The sequence below is a fragment of the Mastigoproctus giganteus genome, chromosome 6 (genome assembly GCF_048544385.1).
Source record: "Mastigoproctus giganteus isolate SK-2022 chromosome 6, ASM4854438v1, whole genome shotgun sequence".
NCBI lineage: Eukaryota > Metazoa > Arthropoda > Arachnida > Uropygi > Thelyphonidae > Mastigoproctus > Mastigoproctus giganteus.
In genome coordinates, this window is record NC_143580.1 from 180,484,632 (window position 1) to 180,497,968 (window position 13,337).

Here is a 13,337-nt window from a genome sequence, read left to right on the forward strand (position 1 = left end):
TTATATTTTAAAAATGGTATTAAGTTATGATGTTTTCTAGCCTTCATTAATAGATCTATTGCTAAAAAATTTACCTTTACGTATCTTTAACTTAAATGGATATTTATTTAATTAAAATAGCAAGTACAGTGAGAATTGTAGGGCATTACTTTACAGTAATAGTAAAGTAAGAAAAACATGTCAGTGTTTATGATAAAATTTTAAATTTAGAGATCCAAACACAAGTTAGTTAATGTGTGCAGTGCATTACATTTTAGGCATGTTAGCAAATAGTAATAAGTCACGATATTTGTGATTTATTGAAAAAAAAAAAGGTATATAAAAAAAGCAATGACTTTTTTGTGCACAAACCAGAGAATATCATTGGGCATCTGTGTGCTACTGCAACATGATCTAGAAAATTTGGTCAGATGGGCTGAGTAATGGCAACTGAGGTTTAACATTGACAAATGCAAAGTACTGCATGTGGGTAGAAGTAAAACGTACCCAGAGAAATGTACGAACTGTGTGGTATTACACTTAGGTTTGTAGAAAATGAAAAAGACCTGGGAATAATTGTGCAGTCAGATATGAAGTTTTCTGAACAATGCAGACAGGCTGCCAGAGCAGGTCATGGGGTATTGTCAGTGATATACAGGAATTTTGTTAGTAGGGAAAAGAGGCGATTATTCCTTTGTATAAGGCAATGGTCAGGCCATGCCTTGAGTACTGCGTACAGGTCTGGGGGCCTCATTTTAGGATGTAGAGTTGCTTGAGCGTGTACAGAGAAGGGTAACAAGATTGGTGAGGGGAATGAAGGGATCCTCTTACAAAGAAAGGCTTAAGTTCTGCAAATTGCAGTAGCCAGAGACTAGGCACCTGTGAGGTGATCTGATTGTGGTGTATAAAGTCTTGAATTGTTTGAGCCAGCTCAGTGCTGATGGGATGCTTCCTCTTGCGCAGATTACTCACCTGAGGGGGCATAAATTCAAATTGAGGAAAGACAATTGTAGAATAGATATGCAGAAGACAATTGTAGAATAGATGTGCAGAAGACAATTGTAGAATAGATGTGCAAAATGCCTTTAGCCAGCAGGTGCTTGATAGTTGGAACAAACTTCCATCTGTTGTAGTGGTGGTTGACAACTTAAACCAGTTCAAGGCAGAACTAGATAAACATGTTTGTCTAGTTCTGCTTTGAACTGGTATGCACTGACAAAAAAAAAAAAAAAAAACTCTTCCCATTTCACCCACCATTTTATGCTGGGTGAAATGGGAAGGTTTTTTTTTTTTTTTTTTTTCTTGGCTGATGCATTGTAAGCTTGCTGTTTTGCATCATATGTGTCTACTAATGCTAATGTTATGATATGATAACTTAATTTGAGAAATACTGATTGTTCATTTTGAGTTAATGAGGACGTGGTCAACACTAAGACCCCAAAAATTAAAGTATCATTAGCATTCTCCACAAGTTTTATCTTACTCCTTATGCTTAATAATATTGATTTCTTTCAGAGAAAGTATGTGAACTTTTATGCCATATTTTGAATGCACAGCCTATGGTGTCAATACATGGTAAAATATACAAACCAAATAGTTAGTTCAATTGCAAGTGACACTAGACCACAAACTTCAGAAGAAGGAAATTTCATTAGTTGTTGGCACAAAACAAAAGCAGATTAAAAAGTCTTCCTTCTGCAGATTTTCACTGGTGATGAAATATAGATATATCACTTTGAGTCCACGGAGTGGCATCACACAATCTCCCAATGCAAAAGTTCAAGATTTAATGATAGCATGTCATATAGGACATGGAAGTTTGATGGTCATTATAGGCAAAGAACAAACCAGGATTTCCGAGGCATATATCATTACTTCAAAAGGGCACCTCCCGGTGTTCGAGCCCGTGACCACCAAATATGGAGGATGCGGAAAGGTCAGGGAATGACCACCACATATCCCCAGAGCAATGTGGCCTTAGTTTCTAATGCTCCTAAAAAAAAAAAAAAAAAAAAATCATTACTTCAAACAAACTCAAACCATTTGCAGCAAGTCCAACCAAAAAAAAAAAAAAAAAAATTAATGATATCATTCTCCTGCATGTCAGTGCAAGACTGCACTCCAGTTTGCTAACGAGGGAAGCAATCACAAAAGTAATATATGTAAAAATACTCCAATTTTCATTTTATTTTTAGTATATTTTTGTTGAGGGGAAAAAACTGTAGGGCAAAATCTTTTGGTTATCCTCATACAATTTTTTATTATATTTCAGTATACCAGTTAGGCAGTTATTTTTAGTATTAATTTTGCTTAAACCACCATTGACGGTTTTACTTGGTTTAAGGAAAAAATGTTGTCCCCTGCACAAAAGTTGAATTGGGATTTCATGGTATTGTATCATATCATATTATGTTAGTATTAGTAGTGGCAAAATGATGCAAACTTATACAGCATCTGTCAAAAGAATTACCCACTTCATTTTCCCATATAAAAGCTTTTCAATGAATGTTTTCTATCTTGTTTTAGGCTTTACCAAAACTGAACCTTATAATTTAAAATACGAGGGGTTACCGAAAAGTAAGGTAACACATTATTTTTTTCTTAATAATGGTGAATGAGAATGAGATGGAATGTGGTGGACAGATAGACCCATTAATAACGTTCAAAGACTGCCAGTGTAGTGTTGTAGTACTGTTGCCTCACAACAGATTCCAGTTGCAAAATGGTAGCTACCATGCGAGTGTGGTCCAAAACGGGTGTTCGTGAAGTTATTCACTTTTTGCAAGCAAAAGGGTCTTCACCAAGTGACATTCAGTGAACTGGTTGCTGTGTATGTCAAAAAGGTGGTGACAAAGAAGCAGGTGTGTTTTTGATGCAATGAATTTAAAGTGGGCCGTGTTGACATTAAAGATCGACATCGGGCAGGCAGGCCTTCATCGAGCAAGACAGGAGACAACATTTCACACATTAAGGGCATCATTCTTGAAAACAGGCAAGTGAAATTGCACAAATAGTGAATGCAAGTAAGTCGACTGTTCACGATGTCCTTGGCTTTTGAAAGGTGTGCTGCCGCTGGGTGCCCCAACAATTGTCAGAGGAGGACAGAGCAAAATGCATGGGGATGTGTCTGGAGAACCTGTTGCGATACAGCGATGAAGGAGAGAATTTTCTCACTCACATAGTCACAGCAGACGAAACATGAGTTCATCACTTTACCCCAGAGAGCAAACAAGACTCCATGGCCACAGTGTTCTGGGATCACCAAAGCATTCTGTTGGTGGATTTCTTGCCAAAGGGAGGAACGATCAATGCACACCATTACTGTGTGCATTGATTGTGCAAATCATGCGGCTTGTCAGGAGTCCTGACAAGCCGCATGATTTTGTTGCATGACAACGCAACTCCACATACTGCCCACACCACTCGTGAGTGGTTGCACCATAATCTTTGGGAAACTCTGTCGCATCCACCTTACAGCCCAGACTCAGCTCCTTCAGACTTTCATTTGTTCGGCCCTCTGAAAAAACACCTTTCAGCAAAGCATTTCACCACAGATGAGGAAGTTCATCAGGCGGTGTGATGTTGATTACTGTGTGTGGGTACGGATTTCTTCAGTACTGGTATTGATAAACTGATCTATCGGGACAAGTACATCAATAAAACTGGAGAGACTTTGTGGAGAAGTAGTGCATGTTCACTTATTTCTTTGTGTGTAATTTCAACTTCGTATTATTAAACATAATTGAGAGAAAAAATGTTACCTTACTTTTCGGAAACCCGTCGTACTTATTATTGATTATATTGAATTCCGTATGTTTTTTATTTACTTTCAAATTTTGCCTAAGTCTGTTTGAATAATGTCCATTTTTTTCAGTATGCTCAGAATACAATCATGTTCGAACATGGAGTGTGACTCGTTTTCGAGGCATGATCTCAACTCAGCCAGGTTCAACACCATTAGCATCCTTTAAAGTTGTGTCTCTTGAAGAGGTGGAGCCAAGTATAAGCTACGGAGCTGGTAATGACTGTGGTAAGATAAGACTAAAAATATGGCAAAATTGGAATTAGCAAAAAAAAAAAACACTATGCAGTCCAGTAAAATAGGTGTAGTATTAGCTTTATAGTACAAGGAAGCCACAGACTTTTGGAGCAACAGCCAAAAAATAATAATAAAATATAAATATTAGAAAATATTAAAAATATAAAGTATATAAATATTAAAAATATAAAGTATATAAATATTAAAAAAATTGAAAAAGAAAAACTATCCATATGTTTATTTTCTTTAAATTTTATAAATTTCCCTTCTCACACAGGGCAATTATCCAGCTGACTTTTGAATTTCCCCAGGTTGTCAGCCTCACCTACCCATAGAGGTAATTTATTTCAGTAAGTAACAACTTTTTTGGATAAAAGAAAACTTCCTGCAATCCAATATAAACCTCTTTCCACGTAATTTGAATTTATGGTTTCTAGTTCTGGAATAATTTATAATAGTGAAAATTTCACCATCTTCATTTGTTTTACTATCTCCTGTGTGATAGCATTATAGACCTCAACCAGGTCTGCTCTAAGATGCTTGGTTGCCAAGCTCTGTAGCCCAGATATTTGAAGTCTTTTCTCATGCAAGTACCCTTTCTTTGCAGCTTTTACCAAGTGGGTTGCCCATCTTTGGATCTTTACAAGAAACTTGATATCTTTTTTTAGGTGAGGTTTCCATTTTTATACACAGTATTCAAGGTGCAGCCTTACAATTGCCTTATACTTTTTTTTTTTTAAGTTTGGTGTAAGCACTCTTTACACAAAATGCTTACATGTTATGAAGTGCTTGAAGCCCTTAACTCTTTTGGATATAACCATGGTTCAGATAAAGGATAAGAGTTTAAGATGGAATGAAGAATAATGGAATTCAACTATATTAAGAATAATTTTACTGATGTGATCTGAGCAACTGTTATGATCAAGAGATTTAAAACAGTAATCTAAGTAAAATAAGATTAGAAATTGCATTGTTATGCCAAATGTGATACATGGTTTATAATGGCTAGATAAGGCTGCCACAAAACTCTAATCTAGTACTTGGATGACACCCTCTGTCAGGCACCCTGGTGTTGTGGATATGCCAAAAAAGATAAAGCTCAAAATTTAAATATTTATTAGAATTATTCTGGGTCAGTTTTAGTTTTCCTTATGATATTCATAAGGAAAATATGGTATTCACTTCCAGTCTGCATCATTAATTATTTTTAATTAGAAAGGTAAAAGAATTCTTTATGGTACCATGTTTGTATCCTGTATTAATTTTTATAGAGCTGTAGTTCTGCATTCACTCACTTTGGTGTCACTGAGCATTGAAATTGATTTTTTGGATAATGAGACTGTTGTTACTGTAATTATTATTTATCATTACCAGTATAGAGTCAGAATAAAGTTATAAATTGCACCATTTTCAACTATTTCTCTTGACTTTTATCTCAGAAAAACTGTGTACTTGTTAATGTGATTAACAGTTGTCATTATTGTAAGGTCATTATTATTAGCAAGTGCTCTAGAATCTCTACCGACTGGGTCTGTAGAATACTAGAAAATTGGAGCCGGTTGGAATTATAGAAAGTCAGAATTTTCTATGTGATTTGTAGAGTTGGATGAGCAATAGAGACAGAAAATGAATTTGACAGAGTGAAATAAAAAGATTTTGAACCAAAGTAGATTGAAATAAGGAGACCGGGTTAAAAGGTGTTGTTTACATACAGTTTTCATACTTGTTTAATTTTGACTTGAAAAAGCACTCTTAAAAGATTAATGAGAGTGTGAATTAACATGATTTTATAATGGGACATATGCAGAACAATGAAAAAGTAGCTTGACTGTAATACAATATTTTTGTAAAATATAATATAAAAGTAATATTAAAATAATTTAACAATAATGTGTTATTATAGCAATTCATCAGTGAAAATTTATTAATAGCAATTCTCCAATGAAATTGTTTATTAATAGTAGCATTATTACTATTTCTAAACAATGCTGAGAATATTTTTTGTCTGATGTATTTTTACTATTTCTCCATTCACATCCATCCCTCAATTTCCTATTAAAAATTAAACAAAATTGGATAATAAATATTTAATTTTAGGACCTTATGGAGAGCAAGATGATGAACAAGTTTTCATTCAAAAGGTTGTGCCAGAAACAGATCAGTTATATGTGCGTTATGCATCCACAGGAAAGAGGTAAATTTCAGGTTTCAGTTCAGAAAAAAACTCATATCATAAAACTTTATTCTGTCATCTTTATTATTGTCTCTAGAGTTTGTGTTACCTCAATTTTAAATGGTTATGTTATCATCTCTTTCCATTTTTTAGATATAGTGATGATAATTCTAAATGGAATGACTGAGATCTTAATTTACAGATTTCTCTGGAATTTGAACTGTGTTTTGTTTTCGTTTTTTTTTTTTTTTTTTATGGTTGTGGAAGCGTATAGCACAGTGTATGGATTGAGAAGATAGAATATATAATGTATAAAAGATAAGAGATTTGCTGCACAGTAAAAGATAAAAGGATACAAAACTGTGTATAAATAAATTCATTAGAGAACATTACAAACAACCTTGAAGGAGCACACAGCCTCTATGGTGAAGCCTGCACTCAAAACTAATTTAAGCCTCAGAAGAAGAAGAGAGCAAGGCAGCTCCTGAAATGTTGGGCAATCCCCCTTCCTCAAACCAGCTCCTTCAAGTTTGTTTGTAACATTCTTCAATGAAATTGTTCTAATGAATTTCTTCATAATCTTGTGTTTCCTCTTAAGATGAGATAAAACAGAAGATAATTATGGACTCTGGACTTGAATTTCTATAGTTTTCAATTGCAGAAATATGAAAGTAGAAGGGTTGTTCAAAGAACAGAAGTAGAAAGGATAAATGAAGAAGAGGAAAAGAAAATGTTAGAATGGCAATTTTGGAGAAGAATTACAAATTGACTAGCTTATACATGGGTTCAGACTGGTTTCAAAAAAGAGGCAGGGTCACAGGTTCTACTGATAGTGCCATGTGTGCTATTAGATAGGAAAAGGATTATTTGGTGATTAATTAATAATCCTTATCTGTTTCATAGCTGTTTTTCCTGGGTGTCAAGAAAAGCAGATGGGAATAAAGCTGGAAATAGTAGAAAGTAAGCTGCCAAATACTCATTCAGGTATGCAGAGTATTCATATTCATATATTCAAGTAGTAGTAGTAGAGGCATGTGATGCAAGAAAGCAAGCTTATGTAGCATCAGCCAAAAAAAAAAATACTTCCCATTTTACCCATCCATTCACTCTAAAAGTTTGTCCAGTTCTTCCCTGAATTTATTTTAGCTATTAACTTCCACAACGACAGATGGAAGATTGTTCCAGTAACCAACTACCCTCCTTCTAAAGGCAAATTTCCACACATCTATTCTACAACTATCTTTCCTTAATTTGAATTTATGCCCCCCGCAGGTTTGTAATCTGAGCAAGAGGAAGAATCCCATCAGAATTGAGCTTGCTCAACACATTCAAGGCCTTATATCCCTCAGTTAGATCACCTTACAGGTGCATAGTCTCCAGATGCTGCAATTTGCAGAACTTAAGCCTTTCTTCTTAAAAACAACCCTTTGTTCTCCTCACCAATCTCGTTGCCCTTTTCTGTACTCATTCCAGCAGCTCCACATCCTTCTTAAAATGAGGCCTCCAGACCTGTATACAGTACTCAAGGTGTGGCCTGACCATTGCCTTATACAAGGGGATAATCACCTCCTTATCCCTACTAACAAAATTCCTGTATATCATTGACAATACCCCATGACTTGCTCTGGCAGCCTGTCTGCATTGCTCAGAAAACTTCATATCTGACTGCACAATTTCCCCCAGGTCTTTTTCATTTTCTACTGCCATAAGTGTAGTACCACACAGTTGGTACTACACAACATTTCTCTGGTGTGTTACTTCCAACGATATGTACATTCGTCAATGTTAAACCAGTTGCCACATCTCAACCCATCTTCCAAACTTTTCTAGATCTTGTTGCAGTAGCATACTGCCATTACTGTCATTAACAACCCTGCCAACCTTTACATCATCAACAAACTTGAACATTAAGCCTGATATACCTTCATCAGTATCATTGATAAATATACAAAACAACAGTAGGCCCAACACCAAACCCTGGGGAACTCCACTAATAACATTAGTCCACGAAGAGCAGCATCCATTGATTACCACTCTCTGTCCTCTCCCACTCAACCACTCTTTTATCCATTGTAGCAACTTGCCCTTAATACCTTACTGCTCCAATTTATACAGTAGTCTTCCATGTGGAACAGTATCAAAAGCTTTCCTAAAATCCAAGTATATGATATCAAAATTATTTTTTGCGTCCAGTTCTTTTGTAACCACATCATAGTATCCAATCAAATTTGTCAGACAAGACTTTCCCTTAACAAATCCTTTCCCTTAACAAATGTGTCTGAATTATTGCTGCAGTCTTGTCTAAATGATCCTGCAGTGCTCTTTAACCCGTGACTCCATATTTTCCCTTGAACAGAAGTTAAACTAACAGGTCTGTAATTACTCATGTCAACCTTTGATTCCCTTTGTGAAGTATGAATTATTTTCATAAGAATGTCCACAGCCTGGGGACATTTTTATGAAAAACAATTCTGAAGAAATTACTTTTACCTGTTATGTCAAATTCTGACACATGGGTTCTGCTGTGATTAATAATGTGTTGACAGTAGGGAATTTCTAAAGCATTATGGAGCTGTTAGAAAGTGAACACAACTCTGCATCCCATAAAAATAATTTAATATGTGATTTTGTTACAGATTAATTATTAGCAACTGCCATATATTTCAAAAGCTATTGGAATGTCCTATGAATTAATGGAATTTGCTCTCTTCTTTTTTGCATTTTAATGCAAAAAACTTTGCTAATTTAAATTAATTTACCATCCACAGTACTTTATTTCCACCTGATCAGCCTTCCTGAATTTTGAATATCTTTATTAATTTTCAGTGGTGGTGATGATATCATATCAGAGTACCAAGAGCCTCTAGCCTGCTATCTGGAAACACTGATTGGCTAATAAGAAGGTCAGTTGTTGTTGTTGATGTGTAGTTGCTAACATTCTTATCTCTCTTTATGTCCACCTTGTGGGACTGCTTTGCTGATATTCATTGGTTGGATTGAGAAGCTATCATGTCTTGCTTGATCCTCTCCCTGTTAGTGGAAGAAGGAGTTTTGAATCCTGAGAGTAAGGTTTTCTGAATATGGCTTGCTAATTTGAGCCAGGATTTCACCATATTGACTGGACTTCAACAATCTTTCTTCTCCTCTGATTGTGAACCATGAATGTGTGGGGTTGTAGAAGGCTGATCTGGTTGTTCTCCGTGATAGTGTGGAAGTCCATGTCACTGCCCAACAGGTTACTGAGTTCTGGTTTTCACTGAATGGCATGTTCTTTCATTCTTGCGTACAGTTTATGGTACTACTATCCTAGAGAGTGTTTACCATACTGGCAGCTGGCTCTATATACTGTGTCTTTGGTTTCTACTATGGGAGGCTGTGAGGTGATCCTCAATAGCTGATTTAACTTCCTAGTTCTATGACTACTAATTTTGATCTAGTGGATAACCTGGACACCATTTCATTGATGCTCAGTTGGAAGGGAAGGTGAAAGTTTTCCTTCTTCCTGTAGGGGAGTGGTTTTACACTTGTCTGTGATGTGAGCAGTTATCTTACTATATAATCTTGTTGGTGTGCTGGACGAATGTTTTTAATGTTTCTAATAAATCCTAGGGAGCAGTGGTCCTCATCAAACTTCTCAGTGTGCTAATTTCAATACTGTTGGCATGGTTCAATATCTAATATCTGTAGTTTCTTCCAACATTGGGAGGATGCAATTACGTTGCATTCTTATGAATACATCAAAAATAGAATGAAATTAGTATTAGTATTAGTATTAGTAGAGGCATTTGATGCAAGAAAGCAAGCTTATGCAGCATCAGCCAAAAAAAAAAAAAAAAAAAAAAACCCACTTCCACTTCACCCCTCTGTTCGTTCAAAATACCTGTCCAGCTGAGCCTTAAACTTATTTAGGCTATCAACCTCCACCACAAGGGATGGCAGTCTGTTCCACCAACCAACCACCCGCTGGCTAAAGGCAAATTTCCGCACGTCTATCCTACATCTGTCTTTCCTCAATTTGAATTTATGCCCTCTCAGGTGATTTTTCTGAGCTAGAGGAAGAATCCCATCAGCATTGAGCATGCTTAAACCATTCAAGGCTTTATACACCTCTATCAGATCACCTCGCTGGTGCCTAGTCTCCAGACACTGTAATTTGCAAAACTTAAGCCTTTCTTCTTAAAAGCAACCCTTTGTTCCATTCACTAATCTTGTTGCCCTACCATGGAATTGTTGAATTCCATTCTTGGGTGAAAAAAGTATCATCAGTGCTTTCCTGTGTGCCTTTTTTTTTAAAACTAAAGAAGCTTGTCCTTCCTGAGCATTGTTTTTAGAACCAAAGACAATTGGCCTTTAATTTTATACATTAAAGGCTAATCTTTGTGAACTTATATGCCCCTAAAAATGTAAGGATATTCTGAATTGTTGGGATTTCTATGCTTATAAGTGGTTTTGTCTACCTTTCCCATTAAGATATTTATTGGCCCTATTCTAAGCGGTAACCAGTTTACACTGTCTATCTTTTAGATAGCACAGTGATTTTTCATAGATATTCTTATCTGCCTAGTGTGACCACTCCATCCTTCCCCTTGTCTGCTTTGCTAATATGAATGGAGCTCTCTTTCTAGAGGACTCAGAGTCCTGTTCATTCAGCAGAGTTTAGATTGTTTCTGATTGTGGTAGCTCTTTTAAATTGTTCCTTATTTTTTATTTTATTTTTTTATAAAAACCCAAACACAAGAGATATTAGAACCTATGGTACTTAGTACCGTGCTTGGGTTGGTTGGAGGTTGAAAAAACGAAAGAAGATATTTGTTGACATTAGACTTGAACTTCTGTAGACTGTAATTTTCAGGAAAGACATGCGAAGGAAGGTTGTTCCAGAAAACGGCAGTTTAATGAATAAATGAGGAAGATGAAAAGTTGGTTCTGTGAGTTTGAAGTTGGACATTAAATGGATGTTGGCTGGTGGCAGCACATGTTTAGACTGTTTTGAAAGAGAGAGCGGGAATTATGGAAGCCAATTCAGAAGAACAGTGCCCGTGGAAATATCTGTAGAAAAGGCATGCAGCAGAAACAGTACATCTATAAGACAGTGAGTGGAGAGACTCTGTTAGAGAGGAGTCATTAATTAACCTACCTATCCTCTTCTGAATGGAATCTAGAAGCCTGAGAGAGGTTTTGGGGGCACCATCCTATATGTGGGAACAATATTCCATGGTAGGGCGGATTTGCAATTTGTACAGAGTGAACAGCTGTTGGAAGAAAAGTAACGCCGAGAGCGAAAGAGAAAACAACGTTTTTTAGATGCAGAGGAAGCAATATTTATAATGTGCTTGTCAGGGTAATCCCCAAAAGAGATATATCAACTTGCCTAGAAATCGGAGTGTCACCAAAGATAAGCATAGGAGAAGAAGAATCCTTTTTGCTAGATGTAAGACGAGACTGAGTTTTAGAAGGATTGAAATCAACTAAGTTGTCTTTGCACCACTGGAGAATTACCTGTAAATCGGCATTAAGGAATTGATAGTGGATATTCGAGAAGTTAAAGCTGATTGAGCAGGGCAAGGTTTCTCAAAATGGAAAGCGGAATGCAATGTTCTATCATTGGCAAAACTATGGATAGGATTTCCATTCAATGGAAGAAGGTCATTAATATACAAGAGGAAAAGAGTGGGGGAAAGAACTGAACCTTGGGAGACACCAGCATTAGTGGAGAAGTAAGAAGACAGAGGGCCATCTACCTTTACCCTCAGCGATCAGGGGGAAAACTGGATAACCAATTACAAAAAACAGTTGGCAAACCATAAAATGGAAGCTTGTGTAGAAAATCTTTATGCCAAACACGATCGAAAGCCTTTGAGATGTCACGAGCAACTGCTTGTGTTTCACCAAACTTTTCCATTGAATTTGTCCTTAAATGGGTAACATAAGCCAGAATATCACCAGTGGATCATCACTGACTGGTGATTGTTGATCAGACGGAAGATTTCTAGGTAGTTTAAGAGTTGGCAGTTAATTGATTTCTCCATTACTTTAGAAAGAGTAGAAGTAATTGCAATGGGACGATAATTGGATGGGAGAGATTTGTCACCCTTTTTAGGAACTAGTTGGATATGAGCAAATTTCCAAGCAGAAGGAAAAACACCTTTGGAATAAGAAAGTGAAAAAAGGTGACAAAGAACAGGAGTAAATTCAGAAGCACAGGTTTTGGGAACAAGTGGAGAAATACCATCGGGACCTGGAGCTTTCTTAGCATCAAGATTCGTCAAAATTCTTCTGACATCCTTTTGACAGAAGACCACAGGAGGCATTGAATGAAGCGTGTTGGGAATGGTGGGAGGTGTTTTACCAAGATCATTAATACATGAGTTGGAAGAAAATGAGATGCTATCAGGTCAGCTTTATCCTTAACTGAAGTGACAATAGAACCATCTGGTTTTGACAGAGTTGAGAGCAGAGATGAGATAGGCAAAAGTTGTGGCCAATAGCTTTGGCAAGAGACCAGAATGCTCGGCTACCATTAGGGCAAGAAGCAAGTTTTCTACTCTTAGCCTGTTCAAAATCTAGTTTGGACTGATTAATAACTGCTTTACAATTGTTGCGAGCTTTGGTGTAGGCAGAAAATGAAACTGAAGAATTGGAAACAAGCCAATTATGATATGCAACATTCTTCCCTTGAACAGCCTTAGCACATTTATTGGAAAACAAAAATTTAGATAAAGGACGAGATTTTAAAGTGGAGTGTGGGATAAAGGATTCCATTCCTACAAGAATAATTTCACTGACACAATCTGAGCAAACGTTGACATCAGAATTTTTGAAACAATGATCAGATCAAGGAAAAGAAGAAAAGAAATCTCTCAGGTCATCCCATTTTGCATTCTTTTAATGCCAAACAACACGAGGTTGGGAATAGCCATGAGATAAAAGCTCCATTGGAGAAGAGACAATCACCAAGTTGTGATCTGAGGTGCCTAAAGGACCACTCACTTTGACTGTGTACTTAGATGGGTTGTTTGTGAGAAAAAGATCAAGCGTGTTGGCTGTATGGTTAAGATTGTCTGGTATTGTAGGTAAATGAACAATCTGTGCAAGGTCATTAATAATTGCAAAAGCCTTAACATCTCGACCAGCTGGGTCGGTGTG

At 36.5% G+C, this 13,337-nt stretch overlaps 1 protein-coding gene across 3 annotated transcripts in view; it reads left to right on the forward strand.

Annotated features, from left to right (window-relative positions):
* LOC150084784 (BTB/POZ domain-containing protein KCTD3) overlaps nucleotides 1–13,337 on the forward strand; it is a 234,236-nt gene that overhangs the window by 164,417 nt on the left and 56,482 nt on the right. For all 3 annotated transcript variants that reach the window (XR_016547075.1, XR_016547076.1, XM_090375543.1), the window contains exons 14-15: nucleotides 3,854–4,009; nucleotides 6,116–6,212. Coding sequence is in view for 1 of the 3 variants with exons in the window: in XM_090375543.1 (XP_090231669.1) it covers nucleotides 3,854–4,009; nucleotides 6,116–6,212 (253 nt within the window). In the remaining 2 variants the exon portion in view is untranslated. The remainder of the gene's footprint in view (nucleotides 1–3,853; nucleotides 4,010–6,115; nucleotides 6,213–13,337) is intronic.